Source organism: Hermetia illucens, chromosome 3 (assembly GCF_905115235.1).
Source record: "Hermetia illucens chromosome 3, iHerIll2.2.curated.20191125, whole genome shotgun sequence".
NCBI classification, from domain to species: domain Eukaryota; kingdom Metazoa; phylum Arthropoda; class Insecta; order Diptera; family Stratiomyidae; genus Hermetia; species Hermetia illucens.
This window is the reverse complement of record NC_051851.1, coordinates 18,061,724-18,088,365: the sequence shown is the minus strand read 5'-3', so window position 1 is coordinate 18,088,365 and position 26,642 is coordinate 18,061,724. Positions and strand designations below refer to the sequence as shown.

General features: G+C 45.4%; 1 protein-coding gene across 1 annotated transcript in view; it reads left to right on the top strand.

Annotated features, from left to right (window-relative positions):
* Positions 1-26,642, top strand: part of LOC119651474 (tyrosine kinase receptor Cad96Ca) — a 213,673-nt gene that overhangs the window by 86,626 nt on the left and 100,405 nt on the right. The window contains exons 2-3 of the mRNA XM_038055084.1: positions 15,690-15,946; positions 16,265-17,164. Coding sequence (XP_037911012.1) covers positions 15,690-15,946; positions 16,265-17,164 — 1,157 coding nt within the window. The remainder of the gene's footprint in view (positions 1-15,689; positions 15,947-16,264; positions 17,165-26,642) is intronic.

Below are 26,642 nucleotides of genomic sequence, written 5' to 3'. Positions count from 1 at the left end.
CATCATCCGCCGATCTTTTGGGTTGATGAAAAAAGATATTTAAACGAACGGACAGAAAAAAAGTGAATCAAGTTAAGATTTATGAAAGGCAGTTTTTGAGACGTTTTTTTCTGATAAAAGGTATTAAATTTTATGGAAAATTATAGCCCGAACGTGGGTTTTCAAGGGTGGTCAGCGAACGTGGTGGCCTTTCCCTTTCTTGTTAATCAAATCTTTTGAGTACACTCACTTTCCAAAATCTTGCTCGAGTTATCTGGACAGTTATACGGAAGTACGTTGTTTGCACACAAAATAGTTATCGAAACACTTTTATTTTCTCTACAATCGTTTCTGACTATTACGGATTCATTTGAATTCAGTGAGCCTATCGGTGACCTAGAAACCTCTCAGGTGAGCGAGCATAGTTTTAATTGGATACTTTGCTTAGCTTTTATTGCGGGAAATGATGAAAATGCTTTGTTTCCAGTACAAACTAGATAGTTTCTTGCATCTAGATTACAAGAAGGCTACTCAGATGCTGGCTGGACGTGGGTTTTTCAGCAGAGTTGACGCATGAACTAGATTTTGTTAGCCAAATTTCAAAGTTCCTGTATGAGTAATAAAAGATATTTCTGGTTCGGGCTAAAGATTTTTATTTTCGCAGATGACGTCTTTCAGGAACCAGTTATTCCCTCTTTTAGTGCGATGTCTCCTATATTGACCAGGAATTTCTCTTCCTGAGTTTTTATGTCTTCAATCTATCTATATGGCCTGACGGATATCTGAAACTTCTTGGAAAAGATATCTCCCCAACTTTTTGTAAACTTTTGTAAGAAGTTTCAATTAAAATGTAATATATATATGCCCACGCATGTAAGAATCTTTGACTGTATGAAGCTATCTACAAATGGATCGGAAAAAATCTATTGTTCCCAAAAATAAATCGACCTTTATCATCATTTTGGTCAAATGCAGATCTCCATTAGTCCTCAAATTATTATTCACTTTCAAGAAAAAAATTGGATACATAAACACATTCTGTACAAAGCTGTCAGTTCCATTTCCAGGCATTCTGTCCCCCACCCCCAAACTTCTTAAATCTCTCCATCAAACTTTCGAAAAAGTCGTTCGTTTACATGATGTTTTCAGTAAATGAGTTTTCGATATTTTTTCAAATATTTCCCTAAAGGGAAAGTTTTCAACTTTTGTACCCCATAAGCGAGCGGACTTCATCTATTAGTCCACGCAATGAAAATTAAAAGCAGCCACTAATGGATGCACAAATGCAGCTGGAAAAGCTGAAACGAACGCTGATGCAATCCATTAGGAAGAAAAAAAACACAATTTGCCGGAGTTGAATGACTTTCTCCCGTTCGGAGATGGAATAATTTCATGGTTACCAGATTTGGTAGTCATTTGGATTCCGATGTAAAATCAGAGGAGGTGGAGTGAGTCATTTTTGAAAAAAGATATTGAATATTTATGAGATGCAACCTGTTCTTCTGGGAATTGGGTAGTCAGATTTTTTCTGCAACCATGATGGGAATATTGTATAGGTTCAGTTCCGATAGTTGCTTACCGCCTTGGAAGGTGTTGTGAAAAAAGCCTTACTAAAATTCAGTTATAGTCTCTGCCTATTTTTGTCAATCGGGGGTGGAAAAGTTCAAAACGATACCGTTGGTTTCTGCCATCTAGTTATGTCAGACTTTTAGTCACTAAAATCACCTCCTTCTCCTTCGCTTACCTCGCGTGACAGCTATTTCGCCTCAGCCACAATTTCCACCACCGTCCTGTGCCCGGCGAATCTGGGACAGGTAAAAACCACATACTCCACATTCTCCGCAATCATACCGCATGTCAGGCAATGTGGGGAGTCGTCATACCTGAAGCGATGAAGATATGCGCGAGACACTCCGTTTCCGTTTAGTAATTGGGTTAGGTTGTAACTAACTAATCGTGCTTGCAAAAGTAACAAGAACGAAGACTGGTTAAATTTCAGGAACTCACAACGTGAATATAAGAGGCTCGTGAGGTGCTCGAAACGAGACTCCTTTAGAGCGTACTGTCAGGAACTGGAAGGCGAAAGGGAGACTTTAAGGCTGTGCAGAGTCCTCAAAAGGGATGAGTCGGTCAAGTTGGATTCTCTTAGAAAACCCGACGGTACTTTCACGAGCTCCAGACTGGACTCAGTACAGACCCTCCTGGAAGTACACCACCCGGGAGAACGGGTGAGAGAAGTGGTAGGGGGAGAGTTGACGGTTCTTGCAACCCCTTCAACACGCAAGCGTTGCAAGGGGAACTGGAACACTGCGAAAGCGGTTGCTACTCATGAAAAGGTGAGAGCTGCCATACTGTCCTTTGAACATTTCAAAGCACCTGGCATGGATGGCATCTATCCGGCAATGCTAAAGGAGGGTATGGAGCATTTAGAGCGACCTCTAAGAAATATTTTTCGAGGATGTCTTGCTCGGGGCTACGTGCCTTCTTCTTGGCAACAGGTTAGGGTAGTTTTCATACCGAAACCTGGGAAAGATGACTATTCTAATCCAAAGAACTTCAGACAGATCAGATTGACTTCATTCTTGCTGAGAGGTTTGGAGAGACTGGTGGAGCGTCAGATTCGTGGAAACGCACTTAGGTCACACCCACTTAGTGAAAACCAACATGCTTACCAACGTGGAAAGTCCTGTGAGTCTGCTCTTCATTCTTTGGTCACAAAGATAGAGGATGCAACTTTGAATGGTGAGTACGCGATGGGGGTGTTCGTGGACATTGAAGGGGCTTTTGACTGTGCGCCTTTTCAAAAACTTTGTGATGCCGCCAGAGCGCATGGTGTTGATGATGCTTTAATTAAGTGGATCCATGCTATGCTAACGCAAAGATTGTTGTGCGCTGAGGTAGGGGTCGATCTCTACCTAACTACAGAAGCGATGAAGGGCTGCCCCCAAGGAGGTGTGCTTTCGCCGCTTTTGTGGAGTATGCTGATCGACTCACTGCTATGCGAACTGCAAAATTTGCCAATACATGCTCAAGCTTATGCTGATGACGTGGCTATACTTGCTGTTGATCGCGATCTTGGAACGGTGTGTAGGAATATACAACGTGCCGTTGATTTGATAGACAGCTGGTGCCTTAGACATGGTTTGTCAGTTAATCCAAATAAAACCACAATGGTTTTATTCACAAAAAGGAGAAAACTGGATGGACTTTGTCTCCCTGAGATGAGGGGTGCTACCCTTCAACTCTCCGAAGAAGTGAAATATCTGGGGGTCACTCTAGATAAAAAACTTCTTTGGAACAAACATGTAGAGGTAAAGATGAAACGAGCTCTCACAGCTTATGGGCTGTGCAGACGGACCTTTGCCTCGACATGGGGACTCAGGCCTCATGTAGTAATGTGGATATACGTTCCCATCATTAGGCCGATGTTCGTATATGCATCCGTAGCGTGGTGGGTTAAGGTGAGACAAAAAGGTTTTCACCGTAAACTAGATGCACTGCAAAGAGCTGTTTGTCTGGGTATAACTGGTGCCATGAGCACGACATCCGGCGTAGCTCTGAATGCACTACTCAATTTGCAGCGCCTGGATATATTTATTCAAAGCACTGCAATGAGAGCAGCTCATAAGCTAATTCGATTAGATCTATGAGGAAACAACGGATGTGGGGGCACAGAGCATTGGAAGAGTTACTGGGACCACTAAATCCAGTTCTTACAATGCCTTCCGATTCTCGTGTCCCCATACATCTGTTTGGTAGAAGATATGTGGTTCCCCTGAAGCGTAGAGAAGACTGGGAAGACCCAGAGGAATGCGTGGCGGGATATACGGAAGTCTTCTACACCGATGGCTCAAAAACAGAAGAGGGTTCTGGAGCCGGAGTCTACCTCTCGAATAAAAACGAGAAGTGGGCTTTTCCTTTGGGACAATATGCAACGGTTTTTCAAGCCGAAGTTTATGCAATCCTAAGGGTGGCAAACTGGGTGATTGACGAGCGGTTGAAGGGCAGGCGCATCGCAATCTGCAGTGACAGTCAAGCTGCACTGAGGGCATTGAGCAGTCCTTTGGTCACCTCGAAAATCGTTCAGGAATGCAGAAACCGTTTGAACTCTATGTCTAGATTCAATATGGTGGAACTACTCTGGGTACCTGATCACTGTGGCATAGAGGGAAATTAAATCTCGGACGCTTTAGCGAAAGAGGGGTCAATCTTCCCTATGCCGGGACCGGAGCCAGCAATTGGGGTATCAGTAGCATTGGCTAAATCTGTTTTCAAAAACTGGGAACAAGTTTCCCATAACGACAGGTGGCAGAGCTTAAATGCTGCTCGACACACCAAACTTTTCCTGCCAGAACCCAAGATACGTACCGCAAAGTTTATCCTGTCGAAAAGCAGGAGGACTTGCAGGTGTATTGTGGGCATTCTGACAGGCCATAATTCACTAGCTGGGCACATGTTCAGAATAGGAATTACCGAAGATGATACGTGTCCCTCCTGTAATGAGGAAGCGGAATCCACGGAGCATTTCCTATGTGAATGCCCCGCCTATGGACGCATCAGGCATCAGATCTTTGGTGCCGATGTCCTCCTATTGCGACGGGTAGCATCACATCCACCAACGGAATTCCTGCGATACGTTAACGAATCCGGAATATTCCGTTAGACGGGGGACGCGAGTACAATGGGCCAACACGGCCTGAGTGCTCAGAAGCTGTAGCTTCTCCCCCACCATACACACACACACACACAACTAACTTCTTCATATATATATATACATGGTTGCCATTTACACCTTGGTGGGTGCAGTGCGTTAAACATAACTACGCGCAATCATTTGCGGTTGCCTGAAATGTATTTTAGCTCCCCCCACGATTTCCTGAGATGCTGGCGCTCATTCTCTACTGTTCTGCACCAAGTGCCTTTGGGGCGACCCAATCATCAACTATTCTGGTAGAGTGGATACATCGATCTATTATAGAAGTAGATACATGGCAACGTCACCCCTCCTTAATGTGCCACCTATTTACTGCCACTTCCGCCTTTCGATCACAATGCGTGCGGGTGCCAGTTTTGCGCATTGACCAAGTTCTTCGTTTGTAATACAAAACAGTCTCAACTTGTTGTTAAGATAACTGCATTTCCAGATTTTAGACAGGGTAGCGAAAGCGGATCTAGCCCTCTTAATGCGTCGGGCAACATCCAGCTCGGTGCCATTGTCACCAGGAACCATGCTTCCTAGATATACAAATTGTTCGACAGCTTCGATGCTTTGCCCAATAATGGAGATAAGGAGGGTGCGATGATCTTGGTTTTATTAGTGTTTGTCTGCAGGTCAATGCAGGAGGATCCTGAGCGAAAACCAGCCAGCTCTCTGTCATCAAGCTTATGTTCTTTGATATATTACAGGACTAGGGGGCACGCAGATACACCTCCAAATGTCACACTCAGAAGGGCTACCCTTTTTTCGAATCTTAGCGATCATCCCCCTGTTTGACTGTCTGGGAAAGATCTCTGTTTTCCATGATTTCAGTGCCAGTGAAAGCAGCAGATCTGCAGCAGCTGGAAGTGCAGTGGTAAATAACTTTACGGTGAGACTGTCAAGCCCAGTGGCTTTACTTCGTTTGAGTGCATTGATGGCCGAAATGATTTCTCTTCTGCTTAGAGGAACAGTCCATATCCGCATGTTACGATGACTAGCTATTAGGAATCTCACCAAATGTGGTACGGTTAAGAACCGTAGTAAAGTATTCTTTCCATCTGCAATGCACTTAATCGACATGGGCCTACTTGCTTTATGTTCCAATGTCGAGGTTCCTACAAGAGCTGCAGCTCCTGAGATAAGGAGGTGACAGCTTTGCTTTAAACCTCCTATATTCGACAACATTGTAGTAACTCCGGATACCGCATATTACTAAACTCTAAACATGTGTCTAGAAGGTTAGTTTTTGGTTAACCATGTGTTCTGGGTAATTGAGCGTTGGATGCGAATATATAGTTTGTTCGCCAATTCTTAATCAATGTTTCCTTCCTTCGTTTGATGACTAGAACTCCTTCGGTTTTATGCTCTGGAACCCTGAGATCAGCGTCTTCAAGACAAGATTAAAGTTCTCAAACTACCACGTTTGTGAAAATTTTGATCTATTTTATATCTTGTTTCATGATAGTTACTCTGATACTATTTGCGAAGCCAATAACGATCACTCCTTTGTGGGGTTCTAATGTCAATATTCAGTTACACATTATTATCCGCAACAGAAGACAGAAGACCGATTGTTTTGGAACCCCACATGTTGTTCGATACGTGTCAGGTCCAGAATCCTAGAATCCGAACTGCCCACCCGAGAGAACATCCTATCTTTCAGTGGTGGGCACAAGCATATTGTAGAAGACCCATTCAAAAAGTTTGGCAATACCTTCAATAGACATGCAAAGGCCTTTTAGCTTCTGAATTAGCACTAGCTTCTGTTGCTTCCGGGAAAATCCCGCCACGCCAAAAAAATATTTCGGCAAATTAATTTGGAATAGTTTTGGCGGTCACTAACAGAACTTTATTCGGGATGTCGTCTAGGCTTGGAGCGTTATTTTCGGTAATATTCTTCGCGGCCTTCAGGCACCCGGCATCGGTGGTTGCCTCAGAAATTTAACCGGGATCTGTCTGAACAATGGGCAGGTTCGATTGGAACTTATGGGAGAAGAATATTAACGACATCTTGCAATAAATCAGGGTTATTGATAAGCGGACAGCATTCGTTTTTGATCGATGATAGTCTCTTGATGATGGTGAGTCTCTCGCGTCTAAAAACGGGACAATTCGTACCAACTGGTCCTCTAAGTTGGGGGTTTGGCAGGGCTGACAATCCTATACAGAAAATTGACATTACGAAGCCACAGAAGGAGCCTCGGACAGGATCGAATTTGAAACGACGAACCCCGCAACGAAAACGGACTAACGATTTCCACATTTTCTTATGGAGCTTTCATGCCCTGTACCGACCGAATTCTACTCAGCAGCTAGCCGATACCCTATCCCAATATAAGGCTGATGTAACAGCGTTGCAAAAGATGCGCTAGACAGGGACCGGTTTTTTGGAAAAAAGTTGCTGCACCATATATTATAGCGACCATCCAGTAAACTCTGTGCTCGGCGTAGGTTTCTTAGTCAGCCAAAAAATGAAACCTCCTGTTATCGGCTTCGAAAACAGAAGCGAACCGCGGCGATTGCGAGACAAATTTAGAAATATAAACCTCATTCACGTTCACTACCCTGTAGAGGTAACTTCAGAGTCGGAGAAAGATACCTTCTACTAGGCGTTGAGCGGACCCTGGAAGCCTGTCCCAAGTATCATATCAAAATCATACTTGGAGATTTCAACAACCAAATAGGCACGGAGTCCGTATTCAGGCGATATTTTGGCTCTTATAGCTTACATAAGGATACCAAAGATAACGGGCTGCGGATTAACCAGTTTAGCAGTATCGCAAGAAATGGTTGTTGGAAGTACGTGGTTTGCGCGGAAAGCGGTCCACAAACAAACGTGGCTCTCCACATGGGGCTACTTTCAGCCAAATTGACCACATGCTGACCGAATGCCGCTATCTCTCAGCCTTGATGAATGTAAGAACATATAGGGGGCCAATATAGACTCGGACCACTATTTCGTTGGCATAGTGCTCCGAGCTCGAATTACGGCACTACCTACAATCCCCTCTGACAATCCGGTGAGCCATTAACAACACAACCCATCGTAACATCTGTAATGGAGAAATGGATGTCGCAATAACAGCACCTAACAGATGTCTTGGAGATAAATCATCGACAAATGATCTTCTTCAACCAGCTGAAGAGTGTGATCATTGATACGGCCACAAACATACTTGGCCACAGCCGTAAGAAAAGTCGGACCGGCTGGTTTGACGATGAATGCAAGCTAGTTACGGAACGGAAGAATGCTGTATACCGAGTAATGTTGCATTCTCAAAGAATGCGGGCGCTCGAGAAGATTTATCAGGAACTCCGACGTGCGGAGAAGCGAATTCCCACACGGAAAAAGCAAGGATAACCAACAAGTCTGTGAACTCGAAAAGCAGAGAGAGTAACCGCACCAGGCGCGCAAGTTTTACCAACAAGTCAGCAGGATGAAGCCTTATGCACGTCGATGGTCATCCTATCGAGACAAAGAGGGAATTTTGATTTCCGACAGAGTATTGATGAAGTATAGTTGAGTATTTTGATGAAAAATATCGGCGAAGTGGATTTCCCACCAGCTGAAGACGACGGAAAAATGTTGCCACCGCCAAACATGGAAGAAACAGTCCATGCAATCCATTGGGTTAAAAACCATAAGTCGCCAGGAGCCGATGGGTCGAATTGGTTAAATATGGAGGCGACCAACTATACCAAGCGAATCAATGCCTGCAATTATAAAGTTGCCACCTTGAGCATGATTTCGATACTAAATACGGAACTATGTGGTTTCAGTCTTCTAATTAGACGGACGGAGACATTGAGTTCCTGAGATGGAACAAGCATTTCCGGCGAAGTTCAGATCCATCTGGATGAAAAAGGCTATAGCATGCGCCCTTTTCTCCCTATAACGTTATGCCCTCAGAGTTGGGGCTAAAGAATACACTGAAAGTCTTCCCTGCTTACCGTAAGAGGCGACTAAAAGGGATAGAAATTTGCGTTTGGTAACTTGCAAATTTTGAATTTTTTTGGCCATCGAAACGTCAAAAACGCCTCGAATAGTAGCTGACCTCACGGAAATGATTTTTGACTTTCAAAAACGGCCTATGAGTGATTTCTGGAATATACACACGCTCCCCGACAACAGTAGCGAGCGCCCTCAGAGTGCTCACTTTCTCCAACTTGAGCTGAAATTCCAACGATATAAGCTGGATATTCCGGATCCCAGCAAAGTAAGATGGTGGGACTCTAGAGAGTACTTCTTCCTCTCTTGCGACAACTTACTTTTGTACTCTGTAAAGCTAAGTGGTAGCAGACGCGAATCCGGTGTCGGGTTGTTTCTGACGTTAGGAGCGAGCAGCGCTCTCTTGGCCAGGAAACCGGTTTTTGGGAGACTGTAAGATTCCGGTCCAGGTTAAGCAGCATTACAATTATACAATGCTGCCAACGGAGACTTCCGAGATAGTGAAGAAGCCTGCTTTCTACGAGTAATTAGAAGCACTTCAGGTGTTGGAGAGCTGCGACCCCCTAAGTTCATCATCGACCGCTTCTATGATCCAACTGTCGTACGGCAGTGGATAGCTATCTTGCTGATTAGACGGCAGATACACTAATACAAAGCCTGAGAATATCGATGAACAATGGGTCGCCATACAAAATGCTCCTTTCTCGGGTGTACAGGTCGTCGGCCACGTCCCGAAAGGGCATCATAAGCTCTGCCTGATCGGGGATTCGTCGAAAAGGATCAATGAACGGAAGAGGTTAAAGGCTCCATTGACTGCTGCGAGCGATGGCGGGAATGACTCTTTCAAACTGCAATACGGAGCGAAATTCCGAGAAGTTCACCGAGAATTTGCTATTGTGGTTGTCAGGGAAGCGCAAGATGCCGCAGAACGCAATGATTTCGGAAGTATATACGCATCACGAAAGAACTTGCATATTGTCACGAATCTTTCGATGGACCTTTGAAGTTCGTCAACGGTCAACTTCTAATCCATGATGACAAGCAACTGAACATGCGAAAAGAAAATTTTCCCACGGTTCTTAACCATGTCAGATGTGGTGAAGCTTCGCCTCTTAAGGATGAAATGGATAGACACCGTAATATGCGGATATGAGCTACTCCTCCAAGCAGATGAGAAATCATTTCGACCATCAGTACGCTCAAGCGAAGTAAAGTCGCTGGGCTTGACGGTTTCCACGCGAAGTTATTCATAGCTTCACCTGCAGTTACTGCGAATCGGCTACTTCTACTTGTGGCGGAAACCTTGAGAATCCGAAACCTTTATCAGAGAACAAGACGATGATTGTTAAGATTCCAAAGAAGAGCATCAGTTTTGAGTGTGACAATTGGAACGGTATCTGCGTGCACCTGACCGCTGGAAAGGTAATAGCTAAGATACTGAAATGCATCAAAGAACATCTCCAAAGCTTGATCGACACAGAGCAGGCCGATTTCCGTTCGGGATCACTCCTGCATGAACTCATCAATACCTACGTATTATTTTAAAGCAGTGCGTTTGCTCTCTAACCGGTTCATGAACCTTGGCCTTGGCTCTGGATTTGGAAAGTGAGACAAGTACAGTTGAACGGAAGATTGATACCAACAAAACCAAGGTTTTTATTCTGGCGGGCACACCCAATCTTCATGTCTGGATTAATTGGAGGCGCATCGAAGGCATTGATCATTTTCTATAGATATATGATATATAGATAGGAAGCGTGGTTTCTAACAACGATGGCACCGAACTGGATGTTGCCTGAGGGTACTAACAGCGCTAAATCGTCAATTTGATTGCCAGCTACTCCATGCAATTGAATCTCCTCTCTCAAGATGGCCGACGAGTGGGTCACCATAAGGACACTTGACGCAGAACAGTAGAGAGGGAGTGCGGGAGTCCATAAATTTATCTGGTTGGCGTTAATTTAATGTTATTCTACGTATTAAGAAGACTAATGACTTTGCTATTTTGATAAGCTTTCTCCACGCTAATATTTTTTCTGTTTTCCCGTCATTTTTATGTCTTCTATTCTGGGCCGACACAATCTTAATTGAAGGACTATTTGGGTATATGGACCTGATACTTGAGGACATGCTGATCAGAAGGCACAAGTGGGAGTGAAAACGTCACACCTTCAAAACAGGCCGTAAGTCATTGAGATGGAATCAGTATCCTTGTATGGCCAACGAGTGGGTCTTGGAAAATCATGAAAAATAATGAGTGCAGGCTACACCGAGGAAATGGTGTAGGTAATTGGAACGCATTTTCGTGATGGTATATAAAGCGATGGTATGTAAAGCATGTTTTACACCCTATGCGTCAGGTAGGGTTGACTGAACACTGGTAACCTGTCTGCGTCTCCGTTCACTAAAATAACAGTACTCTGAGGCTTAAGGGTTTAAACCACAAGTGAAAATTTAGTCGCATAGTCGAGACTAAAGTGACAAAGATCGATTTAGGCCATGACACCATAAATAGGGATTTCAAATTATGATAGAAAAGCCCTTATTGATTGGCAAGTTCTTCCAACTTCAATTGTTTAGAATTCTGCACTCAAATGACAGAAAAGAATCGTTGGATGGTTTTCAGGGTGGCACCTTTGATAATATGTCAGGACCCAATGGCCGAGAGATTGGCTTTTTGTGATATCATCAGGAAACCCTCATCCACACAGTGTGCTAATCCCGATAAGTAGGTAGAAATCTACAGGAATGTAGGAGACAGTTCAGAAGTGGGTTCGTATGGGCAAGAATAGACCCATATACGTCCGGCCCAGACGACATACCAAACAAAGTCCTTAAGCTGGCTGCTAAGTCGAGGTCAGACATATTCGTACAGTTGTTTGAAGCATGCTTGACGGATGGAATCTTTCCCGAGACATGGAAAAGACAAAGATTGGTGTTGCTGCCTAAATCTGGTAAGCCTCGTGGTGAACCATCATCCAACAGACCTATATGCCTACGGAGAAAATGTTAGAGAAAATAATCTTCAACAGATTGCTCCCGGCTGTAAAAAGTCTGGGACGCTTATCAGACCGATAAATTCGGCTTCCGTACGGCCAGATCAACGGTCGACGCCATCAAACTGGTCACTGGTTTAGCTGAAAATGAGCTGCACGGAAGGGGCGACAGTAGCAAGTATTGTGCTTTGATTACCCTTGATGTGCAAAATGCGATCAACTCTGTCAGTTTGAAACTTATAAGGCTATTGCTGGTCGTGAATGTTGGAGTGTTTCCTATTTTGTATATCTCGAACTTGTTGCGATTGGTGTCACCGCTTCCCCAGACTTCGTGATGGGCGTTGGAATTGCAGCCGAGAAGAAGTGGCAAGGCCTTCCTCTCACAATAGTTTGCCATTCTAACGACTAGCTCCGGTGCAATCCAGATGTCGTACCCTGGGAAGTAGCCCGATGCCGCGACTGTCTCTTAAGTGCTCCCCCGGATTCCAGTGAGACTTGTATAGCCACGAGGCTCTCTCTCAGGAACTCTGAAAAACATATATATTTTAAATTACATTGAAGAATGATGCAGACTCTTGGTTTTTTGCAAGAGAGGTTCCAGATTACCTGCTTCATCCTTGCAAATCGTAGATCCACCCCCAGTACACTCAGGACTGCTGAGCCAGCACTATTCCAATGTTCTCCTTGGAACTTGCCTTTAGAATTATTGAAAATGCAGTTTTCGCATGGTGGAGGGTTACCTGAACTATCTTAGTGCTGGCAATTAGCTCTGTTATTATTTGGATCTCTTCTCCACTGTCGGAGTATCACCCGCCTTCTCCGACATGACGCTTTACTGCATGTCGCTGTCTACCCTAAGCCCTAGAAGTTCTAGGTCTAGATCGTCTAGTTTCTGTTCTTCACTGGGCAGAAGGTCTACTTCCCTGATTTATCTATTCCTTTACGCCTCTATGGCCTCCAAAATTCATTCGTTGACCTCGGCAAGTTTTCCACCCGATGACTCCTCCGAAGTGTCTTTCCTTGGCTTTTCCTTCTGCACGTATATAGGTATATTGCCAAATCGATAGTTGAAATGGCAAATCCGACGTTTGATTGCCCCCAGGAATCGGTCATCTATCCCGATCATGAGGAGTTTACCGTTGCCCTCCTTGCCTTGCTTCTGAAGACTCTCCTTAATCGCGAATGGAGATCCTCATTCTGAGTGATTTATTGCGTCTCTATTGTTGCTGCTTTCTGAGAAAACACTATCACCATGTGCACTCCTGGTATATTATTCCCACACAATTCTGTTCCTTCGCAACCTGGCAATTTACTAACTATAGTCCATAGCCATTTCGCAGTGTCCTCCGTCGCGCAGTCCACCAGTGTGACCAGCTAGAAAGCGTATCCCGGTCAACACAAGTTTCGCAGTCTATCCCTTGCACATTTGCCTGACGATAAGGTCATCGTTAGTTTTCTGCTCTTGACGAGTGAGTAATTGTCGGGAAACGTTTTTGGCAGTATGGTCAGTCGAATGCACTTGACCGCACTAGCACAGCTAAGGGCGGGTTTCCTGATTCCTACCTTCACCCCTGACCTACCCGGTTTTTTTGTTGGTTGTTGTCCTCGCAGTATAACAATGTTGACCTTAGACCCACTGCTTGGCGTGTCCCAACTTCTCCCTTTTCAGATGTAATCACCTGCCTCTCACTATTTCGGAGATGTACCTCCGCCTGGTTGGTCAGTTTGTGTGCGGTACGGGGTCCCGCTTGTGTAGGTGATTGTAGTTTTCTTTGTTTTTATACGTGTACTCATTTGATTCCTACGAGTATGGGGGTTAGGACATTCACCGTAGCACGGTAAGATCGAACTTATTTGCTGGGACGATCAGGTATCAGTGAGGCTCCGTTCGAATACAGTCAGTTACCCCCGACTGCAAACTATCCAATGAGCACGGTTAGCATGACACCCTGGAGCGGGGGAGATGTTTTTCGACTCCCTAATCTAGATCCGTAGCATTTTGTTAATAGAAGGATCACCTCGTGCAGGGTGTGGCTATCACCAGTCAATAAGACGAGATGCTTGGTCCCTGGAAAACCACATATCACCTTAGAAGAGAGGCAGCTCACTCTCAGAGAGAGATTGGTTGACCCCAGGGAGTATCCTGCAGTGCACTTCTTGACTCGCAACTGTGAATGAATACCTGTTTTCTAAATGACCGTAACAAGATCCTAACCGTCGTGACATCAAGGTCTCGGTCTTATGGATATTTCATCGTAAAATATCCTAGCCGCCTTGTGATAACCCAGTGCCACAGATGCTATAAAATCGATCCCATGGCTCTTGAACCAGAAAAATGTGAGGGCCGTCCTGAAACTATCAACTCAATTTTCTCTTTTATCAAGCGTTTATTTCTTAGGACACAGTAAGTTACAGTACATAAGTAAATTCATTTTCTAGGTTTGAAATTCGTCCAAAATCCACCTTCCGGTTTAAGTGTAAAACCAGTTTCGTCCGAGGATATCGGAATGCAGGACCGTGGGGAAGCCTCGAAAGTGAACTTTGATAGTAAATGGAAGATAATGGCCTTCGTTTCCATCAAAACAAATCTGGAGCCTGAAAGTGGTTTGAATTTTAGATTCTTCTTCGTTGATCCTAGATTAAAATCTAATCTCTAACCAGTTACCAATACAATTTCTTGGACCCACTCCAAATGGTAGATATGTGAATGGTTGTATTTGGTCTTTATTTTCCGGACTAAATCGCTCGGGATCGAATTTATCTGGATTGGGGAAGTAGTCTGGGTCTTGGTGGAGCCCAACAATGGGTATTGAAATGACATCTCCTGGATACAATTTGACTCCTTCGCCTTCCTTATCGCCAATCAGATAAGATTTGTTGCAGACACGATCGGCGGCTATTGCCGGGGGCCATTTTCTCAGTGTTTCTGATATAACCATATCCATGTACTGTATTCGTTGAAGGACTTCATATGTTTAAGGTTTATCTCCCATATCTTCACGAACTCGATCAATTTCTTCAATCAGCTTTTGTTGTCTTGGGATAAGTTCACTATGAAATTGCTAGCTTGCCCTTGGTTTCTCTCGGCGGATTCTTAGCATGGTGATGGTAAGTGCTGCCCAGGTTACTTAATCCGTATGCTACGGGGTATTCGTGTGCTGTCTCCAGTTTTTCCTATCGAAAAGTCGCGACTTCGGCCCCACGTGCTAGGTGATACAGGATACAGGGTACTGTGGACTGAGAGATAATTCCTCTATTTTATGCAGAGGACCTCACTCCTCAGTTGGTTTGCTTGGAGGTGCCAAGCCGGACACTGTGTACTCTTATATTTACCAGCAGGACCTCGATATAGATGTAAGAGGGACACACATCCTCTCATAAACTGCCACCTTAGAAGATTTCTTTTTGTTTTAGAGCACCCAATTTTGTGCGAAAACATGGGTCGTTTACTTTGAATCCTCATGATTAGTGCGGAGAGCAAATTCGACATGAAGGACGTTCCCTGAAAATTTGGTCAATCCTGAGAGTGGAGTGTATTTCTGAAATGTTGATTTTTTCCCATTACTATTTTTCAACACCAAAACATGGACTATAACCTACTTCCATAGGGTGTCCTCCGCTGTATGGAACATTGAACAGAAATTAATCAAGTGAAACCACGTCCAGTGCTGAAATCTACAATTGGTTTTGCTGAGTATGCGAACCTATTACCAGAATTTCTCGGCAGTCTACACTTAAGGACTCATTAATTCCCAAAATATTCAGTTCTGGTACGTTTAGCCAGACATTCTGCTGAGGTCATCATTGATATATTCGCTTGAATCTACTTCTATCGAGGAAGAGTACAGTCCCAATTCTACTGTTCATGGTCCTCGTATTCGTCCTGAAATTCCTCTACATCATCCATTAAATGAACAAACATGCAATCCTGTCGACTGTCGAGAATCAAGCAATAGCCAGACTCCAGTAAATATTTACCGCATTAATTTTAATGAAATCAAGATAAATTCACAACACATCCAATTCAACTCTGTTTCAATCTTTCTCCATTTTTGGTATTTTCCAGTGTCCAGCCTGAATGTCCTGAATACGCCGCCTGTTCTTCGTGTGGACCGCGACTGGCGCATCCTGGAAACCGAACCGATTGGTTCAATGATAACACGAGTACGTGCCGACGACGAGGAGGATGACCCTTTGGTGTTTGGTCTAGATCGAAAGCGCTTTTTGGAGGGCGGAGGCGAAGTAATCGGACCTGATAAATTACCCTTTCGGATAGATTCTGATACGGGTGTTGTTTATCTGAATGAAAGTCTTGCCGGACGGGTAAGTTATGGAACTTGATTTAGGAAAGAAGTTCATTTGATTAAAATTGTGAAAATTTGTTGGGAGAAGGAGTAAGGACTGGTGTCAAATGAGCTTCAATGGGGGGAGAAGTTGCGGGGTTGCTATGTGAGGTTAAACGTCTGCCAACGAACTTCTGACATCCAATTTCGCATTGAGCTCAGGATGAGTAAAAACTAACTTTGTTTTCGACTTGAAATTCATACCCAGTCTGGTTGCTCTGAACTCTGCAAATTTGCACAGCATTTCGTATGCATGACAGCGGCTGCTTTTCTAAACTTTTGTTTCGGTTTTTTTTAGGGTGGAGAGGATTTTCCTCTGTACGTAACAGCGTCCGATGGGCACCTAACAGCAAAAACTGAAATGCACGTATCTATTCTACCAAAGAACGCTACAAGGATTTGGAATTCGCGTACTCCGTCATATACCCCAAAAGCGAACAATTTTTCGCACCTATTCCCTCCGTTTCACCGCTTGCCCGGCATCAATCCACCCTCATCGGGGGCAACATTTCCATCACAACTGATGCCGAATTTCAATCCAAATCCTAACCTTAATTTCTACACACCCGTCTATAACGGACGACCGCCATTCCTCAATATTTCACCAGATGGCGAGAGTGGCGAGGAGAATCCTGCACCGTCAACGGCTCAGGATACGGAATCAAATAGCAATAATAGTCATGAAGGTGGCTCGAGGACCAAGCTGACGGCAGTGAAAACTGACGACAACCTCACGTGGCCATCGCAGCAGAGCAACGCAAGCAAAGAAAACACTAGTCACGGTACTCGCAAGAACAACAAGGACGACGCCGACGGGAGCGTCATTAATGGCGGCCGTGATGGTCGAACTTCAAATCAGACAGAAAAGACAGATGGGTCCTCGCCGCCACCCTTGCTACCGTCGTCCTCATCGGGAACGCTTAAAGCTGTCATCCCTGCCATAATTACAATTTGTGGCATTTTTCTGGCTGCTGGCCTAATTGTCCTGTTTATTTATCGGAAGCGATTGTGTGCTATTGGCAAGTCGCTCAAGAAAAAGAGCAAGGAGGAGATGGCGAAGAAGTCGAACCAAAGCAACCTCAGCAGCAATATCACGTCGGACGATAGCCGCAATTCGATGGTTATGCAGCATTGGAACGGGCCGCTGGCCTTCTCAAATCGCTATGTTCCCTGGGAACGTGAAAATCAACATCCTCTGGTAAGTTGGCCATTTGTCGAGTTTGTTATTTCGTCATTATTGTTATTTGCCCACTCCTGATTCCGCTTGTTATTGTCGTTTTCTGGGGGATGTTTGAGTAGCGACGGTCCCTTTTAGTTTGTAAGAATTTTACTTAATTTTCGCACAAGAGCGCGCACATTCGTTAGAGTTTTCAACATGAAATTGACAAGGGACTTAATGCAAAGTTAATTAAATCGCCTGGGCTTGGTCCGTATTTTTACTCCGCAGCCATAATTTACGCAGTAAACTGAAAACAAAACAAACCACTTCGGAAAATTAAAAGGAAAGATCTTTCGTCTTAGCTAGTAGCATGATTCGGCCTTCCCTCTGCGCTCATCAACGTGGGGAGTCCTTGTGCCTTACACAGCTGGCTCAACACAATGACTTTAATGTTTTCCCCCGCTTAAAATAGAATACTCATTTCCAGACTACTCGTCCGCAGGATATCTCCGCTTCAGCCTTAGTCTTTTCAAAATTTATGAGGCATCACCCCACCCCGGAGCCTATGTCCTTTCTATATATCGCTGGCTTCGGTGTTCCCGCTCAGAAATCGTCCGGACTCGACGATGACTAATTATAGACTTAGTTCATCGTTTGGTTGGGAATCATATCGAATAAATTTCCAAGGATGTGATTGGATCCACATCGACTCGATGGCTTTGAATCTTAAAAGTGAAAATGCGCCTGGGAGGGCCAAGCGCTATTAAATCGAATCTTCGATTTATTCCGTTCTCCTTGAGTTACAGTCAATTGAGTGTGGGAGAGTGGAATTGGAGGGGCCGTCATGATGCCATGATATTTCAGCACCATTAAGGATTGTTAATTGTTTTATAATTGAGGTGGCGGAGACGAAGTCAACGTGGTGCTGAGAGTAGCACCTTGGGGAACAAAAGGCGGCAAGTAGACAGAAGGGTGGGTTATTAATAGGGCGAACTTTGAAGTGTTGTTTCAAGTAGGCCGCCAGTGATTTGTGAAGCGAAGATCCGAGATTATAACTTCTGGTTGAAGTTAATAATCTGAGTGGAAATTGATTGAAGGACTTTGGAATTTTCCAATGAATTCAGAGTTTACAAGTTCCATCATTGATACAGCAGATAAAATATAATTAAAACTTAAGTTGAAAAATTAATGAGGCCAAGTGAATTCCTATTATCAACTCCTTGAAAAATAGACGTCTCCCATCATTATCCTCAAAAGAGAAAAAATTCACTAAAGAAAAAGGCCAACGGTCTTTCCAAAAAAAAAACCTGTTTGACAAAAAGGATACTGTGTTGATACGATATTTTTTAAATATATATAAACATAAGATTGTTACCACTCTGTTCCCTCACCACGAAAATAGGGGAAGGCAAGTTTTTGTCCAGCCAAATGACGGCATAATACCGCCTGTAACTGTGGAGGAGCTGCGGGAAATATGTGGTAGGTTCGGTGACAGCAAGGCCCCAGGTTTGGATGGCATCCCCAACCGAGCTTTGAAACTGGCAGTGAAGACTAGGCCCGACCTTTTCGCCAACACCTTCGAGGCGTGCCTAAAAGAAGGAATATTCACTGCCCAGTGGAAAAAGCAAAAGTTGGTGTTGCTTCCGAAGCCTGGCAAGCAACCTGGAAACCCAGCGTCGTATCGTCCTATCTGCCTGTTGGATACAATGGGGAAGATGATGGAGAGAGTCATCTACAACAGACTCCTGCCCATCGTCGAAGCCAGCAATGGTTTGTCGGAACGCCAGTTTGGTTTCCGACGCGCCCACTCTACGGTCGACGCAATTGACATGGTGGTAAACCTGGCAAAAGGTGCACTGATTTCTATCGGCTGCTGTGCCGTGGTGGCGTTGAATGTCAAAAACGCATTCAACTCAGCCAACTGGAATACAATTAAGCGGGGGTTGGCTGACATAGGTGTCCCCGGATACTTAGCGAATTTGGTGGAAAACTACCTCTCAGAGAGGACTCTCTGGTGCGGAACGGATGAGGGCCCCAAAGAGTACATTGTCACAGCCGGGGTACCACAGGGATCGGTACTTGGTCCCCTGTTGTGGAATATCATGTATAATGGGGTGCTTGCTCTTCCCGTCCCAGAGGGGACTACGATTGTCGGCTTTGCTGATGACCTAGCTGTGGTTGTTGCAGCAAAACAGGAGGTTTACGCAACGGAAACAGTGAGAGCGGTAAAGTCCTGGCTAGAAAAGGCCGGGCTGACCTTGCCGGACGCGAAAACGGAAGCGGTCTTGATAATGAAACGCAGGAAAAATAATACTGTAAAAGTGGAGGTCGGTGGACATACGGTCATATCAAAGCCGGCTATCAAATACCTGGGGGTAATAATTGACACCAAATTGAGTTTTAGGGAGCACCTAGAGTATGCATGCCAAAAGGCAGCCAGTGCCACCACGGCACTTGCAAAAATGTTGCCAAATATGGGTGGACCGAAAGATTGCCGGAGGTTGGTGCTAGCCGGAGTGGTGCGCTCCATCCTGCTCTACTCGTCGCCTGTGTGGGCAGAGGCGCTTGCAAACTCTCAGAGATGGAAGCAGGTGAATTCGGTTTACCGGCGGATGGCTTTGAGGGTTTGCAGTGCTTTTAGAACCACATCAGATGAGGCAGTATTGGTGGTGGCAGGCATGATCCCGGTTGACATTCTGGCCAAAGGAATGAGTGTCCTGTACAATGCAAGACATATGGAGGGGCATGCACAGCGTAGAAATGCGGCAAGGTCAGAGTCGCTTGATCTCTGGCAACGCAGATGGGACGAGTCTGCGAAAGGTCGGTGGACGCACGGGCTCATTACCAACATTAGGGTGTGGCTTGAGCGAAAACATGGGGATACCAACTACCACATTACCCAGTTCCTCACGGGACACGGTGGTTGCTACAGGCAGTATCTGCACCGCTTTGCGTTGGATGATTTTCCGAACTGTCCCAGATGCGATGGCATACCGGAGGATCCAGAGCATGTGATGTTTCACTGCCCACGATTTGCGATGGAGAGAAGGAGATTAAACTAGGTGCTTTGCAGGAGCGGGACCCCGGAGAGCTTGGTTACTGAGTCCGAGGAGAAGTGGCTTGCGGTTGGCTCCGCAATCATCCAAATTCAGGAGGAGTTGCTGAAAGAACAAAGAAGGAGGAAAGCTGCAAATAGGAGAAGGATGAGGGCCTAAGAGCAAACCTACCCCGCGAAATAATACCTCAATGGTGGTCCCGCGGGGCTGGGGCTGGAGAGACCGGGGGTGTGAATCCCACACGCGCCCGCTGTTGTTCCGCTGTTCGGGCGGCGGAGCTGCGGCGGACGTGCCTTTCTAAGATTTTCCACCTCCGTGTACGCACAAAAAAAAAATATATATATAAACATATTTAAAGGTAAATTGTATTTTCCCCCAATAACAGTTAGGCCCCAAGGTTCTAGCCAAGTTTCAAGCCCTCTACTGTGATGTCCATTGATACGTGGAGATGCTATACGAGGGTATGCCTTATCTGAGTTAGAGAGAATTCATTTGGGGGCGTGCGGTTGAGTTTTTTATTTTCTTTCCTCTCCTTCATTCCTTCGAGTTTGCTGGTGACAGCTTGGTGGTCGTTTTACGGTTTCTAGGCTAATCCTGCCTATTTTAAAGAAATATTTGCTTTAGGGGATAGACGTGCAGGACGACCTCGGCAAAACTTTCAATCAAGTTAACATAACGGCCTGCAAATGCATTTGGACCAACGTTTCCGTTGGATTGCATTTATGTAGATACGATAGCCAGCCGTAATAGTTAGTTAGTTAGTTAGTTAGTTAGTGTTTTCCTACTTCTTCCCGGGTGAATGCTAGGCGATCTCATTTATAAAATTCTTCAATTGCATCTCCGTTTTTATATCCAAACGGGATATCCCACATTGAAAACCTCAGATATAGCGCTGTAAGCTCTCTCCTGCAACACTAAACTCAAAAATTAGCAAATTTAATGAAAACTGTTAAACATTGCCAATGTGCGAAAATGAAGGTTGCTCAGGGGATCGTAAACGTAAAAGGGACGTGGTGTTGTGCTTCGGGTCGCCAGGGCTACCGACAGTTTTAGTTATTTTGCAAGGGCTCAAGGGCTGGCACATTTTGTATTTTTTCCGCAAACGTTCGGTGGTACTAGCACTACTGTCGAGGGTCCTGACGTCCTACTACTCGAGGGCCTATTTCCAGGAGGGAACCTCGACCTGTTTCGCGAGCTTCGTCCCGGGTGGGCAGTTGGCTACCTTTGCTACGGCAATTGCCAATGCGGCCAGTAAATGTTGTAGTTGCGCTAGTTCATCCGACACCTCACCGACTATGCGCCGAGAGTGCACCTCATGGATTTTATCGGCGGTTGTCGCCAGCACGTCCAGCGAACCAGAGTCCAGGCACAATAAAATGGCATGAGTGCCCTCTGGAACCTGCTACAACCATGAAGATTGAAGAAGAGCGGTTTCACCTTGTCCCCAGCTGCCTTGTTTCCTTAAGCCCAGTAGCCAGTGGTTTAGCTTGGCTGTTCCACTTTCACTTAATAGTTTGTACGAGCCCTGTTCCAACAGCTCGAAGACGAACCCAATATGTTCTTCATCCAGCCCGATAAGCGCATGGTAGAAACGAGTGGCATCAGATGTGACGCCGGCCAGCGCAAATTGCGCCTTGAGCTTACGGGACTATGTCTCGGGGCTCTTACACCATATAAATGGTACGCGCACGGCATAACTACAGCGATTTACCGATTTAAGCCTCTTGCGTTTCAGGATTTCCTGCCGTGAATTTAGACAATTGACCGCAAAGTTGGTGAAGTCGAGCAGGCTGGAGGCAGTGAACCTACTTTTAATAAGGTTGTATTGTTCTCTCACTATGGGGTGACTAAAGTTGGAAGACAAGCAATCCTTGACATACTTTCCCCAGACTTTGGAATTTGCAAAATAATTGGGAGGGGAAGGACATGAACTGAACAGAGGTTGGAAGGACCGTCGTCACTAGGGCCAACATTGGCGTCAATTTGCCAATGATGTATTCAATAAGGAAGGGGCGACAGCAAGAGATACGCTGTAAGCTGCATCCATATATGGGAGAGAAGAATAGGGAGGAGAGCGAATATAGACTGAGAAAAGGTGGCTGCAAAGTAAATCACAAGATAGTTGGAGGAAGCTAACAGAGGATTTATTCAAATAAACCTCAATCATTGAAGGGTCGGTCAAGATTTACTCGAGCAGACCACCTACGAATCCGAGGTTGAAGCTGTCATCATTAGCGAACCCTGCAGAAACTGTCACAGTGGAGCTGGCGATATGGGCATGCGGTCGACAAGCCATACAATGTTCTGGGAGCCAGACAGCCAGCGGCTTTGAGGGGGCGAAAATAAACAAGGTATCTGTGCACGCCCCACCAAGTCTGACATTGTCTGAATTCGAGGAAGTGCTTTACAGTCTTGTTCTCCACGCAGGGGGTCGAAGTCCAAAGATGATTGCTGCTGACTTCAATGCTTGGGCCCGTGAGTGTGGTAGTAGAGAGTCAAATGCAAGGGGCGGCAGTCTATTAGACGCTTTTGCACATTTGGATATAATTTTGGCCAATGAAGGTTATGTAAACACCTTTCAGAAAGGGGCGTCTGCCTCAATCTTTGACCTAACTTTTGTCAGCCCTGCACTGGCACGTGGTATGTCCTGGTGCGTCAACGAACGCTACACCCACAGTGATCACCAGTCAGTCAATCTTCTTTGGGCTATGGGTGGAGTCACTGGGCAGAAGACCATCATGCTCGAAACCGAGAAAGATGTCACGCTGGTCTGCTAAAGCTCTGGATGACCAGATTTTCATAGAGGTGTGGTTAGAACAACCTAATAAAGCCGGCGCCGGCGTGTGATACGTCAATGCCTATGAGGTACTCATTCCCTAGTAGAAGACCAAACTACTGGTAGAATACTGAACTGGTCTGCCTTCGATCAGGCTGTCACCGAGCCAGAAGAGCAGCTCAGAGGGCGGTAGAGAGACTCGACCAAGGGCAAAAAGAGCGCGCCTATAAGGAAGCCCGCAAAACCATTAAGCTCGCCATCCAACGGAGTAAGAGGGAATGTTTTAAGGAGCTCTGCTCGGAAGCGGACGTAAACCAGTGGGGCAGCGCATATAGAATCATGATGGGGCGATTCAGAGGCCGATCATCTCCACAGATCATGTGCCCTTCACTCTTGTTAAAAATTATCCAGGGGTTATTCCCCCAGCAAGAGGAAGGCATAGTCACTTTCCAGCGACCTCTGAACGACACTGCAATAGTGAAGAGCTGCTGGAGATTTGTGCTAGGATAATAATAATCGTTGGCGCAACAATCCATATTGGATCAGGGCCTTGAAGTGTGTTAGAGCACTTCATTCAAGACCGAAACGGTACACCACAGTACACTGTGGGAGGCAATGTGGTCAGCATTGCGCTCGCCCGAGATTATTACCCTGATTTGACTCAGGTACTCATTCACAGCTGAGTCGACTGGTGTCCGACATCCAGTCACGATAACAAATTCCTCTGCCCCCAGCGAGATTTGAACCGCGACCTTCCGCTACGACAGCCCAGCGCTCTAACCACTTGAGCCATCCGGACACGTGTGCTAGGATAGGAGATAACAAAACTGCGGGTCTGGATGGCGTGCCGAATAGGGCCCTTAAGCTGGCCGTGAAATTCAGGCCGGACATGTTCGCTGAGTTGTTCGAAGCGTGCATGTCCGAGGGGATATTTCCTGCATCATGGAAACGACAGAAGTTAGTGCTACTGCCAAAGGCTGGCAAACCTCCAGGTGAGCCGACCTACTATAAACCTATCTGTCTTTTGGACACAGTGGCGAAAATGCTAGAGATTCCTCCCGGTTGTTGAGAGCCAGGGAGGTATTGCTTTCGTAAAGCCAGATCAACCATTGATGCCATCAAAACGGTTACTAGCTTGGCGGAAGAGGCAATCCACGGAAAGGGAGCAAATATTGCGCGGTGGTGACCCTGGATGTAAGAAATGCATTCAATATTTGGCCAATTGGAACCTAATATGGGAATCTCTAGCGAAGATTGGTATTCCCGATTATCTTCCAGCTATTGTCAACAGTGTCCGGATAGCTGAGTGGTTAGAGCGCAAGGCTGCCGTACGGAAGGTCGAGGTTCAAATCTGACTGGTGGCAGTGGAATTTGTATCGTGATTTGACGTCGGATACCAGTCGACTCAGCTGTGAATGAGTACCTGAGTCAAATCAGGGTAATAATCTCGGGCGAGCGCAATGCTGACCACATTGCCTCCTAGTGTACCGTTACGGTCTTGAATGAAGTGCTCTAACACACTTCAAGGCCCTGATCCAACATGGATTGTTGCGCCGACGATTATTTATTATTGTCAACAGCTATTTACAAGAACGGAGGTTTTGGTATGACACTGATGACGGATCCCAGGAGTACGTTATCTCCGCGGGTGTCTCATAGGGCTCCGTACTGGGCCCACTCTGTAAAACATCATGTACAATGATGTACTTAATCTTCCCCTCCGGAGGAAGCCACGGTGGTGGGTTACGCCGACGATATAGCGCTGGTTATAGTCGCAAAGCATCTCGAAGATACTGAGTTCTACTCATACAAAGCGATCAGTGCTGCTAAGGGTTGGCTAGAGAGTTCTGGTCTGACACTTGCTGGGGAAAAAACGGAAGCTGTCCTCATCACCAAGCGCCGTAAAAGAAATTTTGCCCGTATTCAAATTGGGAGTTATATCATCACTTCTAAGCCTGGCATCAAATACTTGGGAGTGATGATAGTTATTTGCAACACGTGCGTATGCTTATGGCAAAGCATCCAATGCAAGTGTGGCCCTGGCAAGGATGATGTCGAACGTGGGAACGTGGGGTTGCTTACAACTAGGGTAGTGAGTTCGATCCTGCTCTATGCAGTTTGGGGAAAAGCATTGCAGGTTAACAAACTGAGTTCAGTTTACAGAGAAACAACCCTAAGGGTGTGTTTGGCATTCAGGACTGTCTGAGTGGATGCAGCATTCGTCATTTCTGGAATGATGCCCACTGATATCTTGGCAGCTGAGATGAAGAATATGTACAATGCGAAATCTATATCTCCTTTATCGCAGACGAAAAACACCGAAAGGGAAAGATCTCTGAATAGATGGTAAGAGCGTTGGGAACGCACGGAAAAGAGCCAGGTTAATTTCTGCCATCAAGGAGTGGTTGGAGAGACAACCAGGTGAGATTAATTATAATCCCACCCAGTTTCTCAAGGGGCATGGAGAATATCGCCATTTCCTGTTCAGGTTTAAACTAGATACCTTTCCCGATTGTCCAAACTCCAATGGACTACCAGAGGATCAGGATATGTATTCTTCCACTGTCCAAGGTTTGTGAAGGAAAGGAAGAACCCAAAAAAAGCTCTAAGAGAGATACTTGTAGCAGAAAATATGGTGCGAAGAATGTTAACATACCAGGAAGACTGGGATGCGATCAACTCCATGGTCGCATCTATCCAGAGCAAACTGCGAAGAGGGGGTAGCGAAGACTAGAAAAGCGCGGTTACTTACCTCGCGTAGAGACGAAGGAGGACCAAGTTAAAATGAGCTGACTTCGCCCCGTGATGTAACACCGCATGGTGGTTCCACGGGGCTTGGGGGGAGTCCGAGGTGGTTTTAGTGGTTAAGAATCCCACGCGCTGCAGTGTCCAGGCTAGTGTTTTTTGAAAATTTTCATCGCTTCAAAAAAAAAAACCAAAAACAAAAAAAGACGTGTTTATTGCAGAATCCGTACCAGCAGTAGTCAGCATTCTTTTAAATTTTTTTGAGAAATAGCTGCGTGAGAAACTGTGCTAGGTATCAGTGGCTTCTCATAGAAGCGCAATTAGTGTTGTGGTGCGTCATTTTGATGAAAACAGTCCTAACTTTACAAACTTTAGGAAAAGAGTTATATGTCGAATACTCTAGCTGGACTTAAGTAATATCATATCGACACATCAGCTTTCGGCGAGGTTTCTGTGTAGCATTCCTAGTTAGCCATGAATTTCATCTACTACAGATTGGTTCTTTCTTCTAATGTAAAGTATATGGGTATAATTATCATCATCATCATCAATGGCGCAATAACCCGGTTTTGCGCCGAAGTCCACCAATTTGATATCCCCAAAAGCTGTCTGACGTCCTACGTCCTACGCCATCGCTCCATCTTAGGCAGGGTCTGCCTCGTCTTCTTTTTTTACCATAGATATTGCCCTTAAGGACTTTCCGGGCTGGATCATCTTCATCCATACGGATTAAGTGACCCGCCCACCGTAACCTATTGAGCCGGATTTTATCCACAACCTGACGGGCATGGTATCGCTCACAGATTTCGTCATTATGTAGGTTACAGAATCGTCCATTCTCATGTAGGGGGTCAAGAATTCTTCTTAGGATTCTTCTCTTGAATGCAGCCAAGAGTTCGCAATTTTTCTTGCTAAGAACCTAAGTCTCCGAGGAATACTG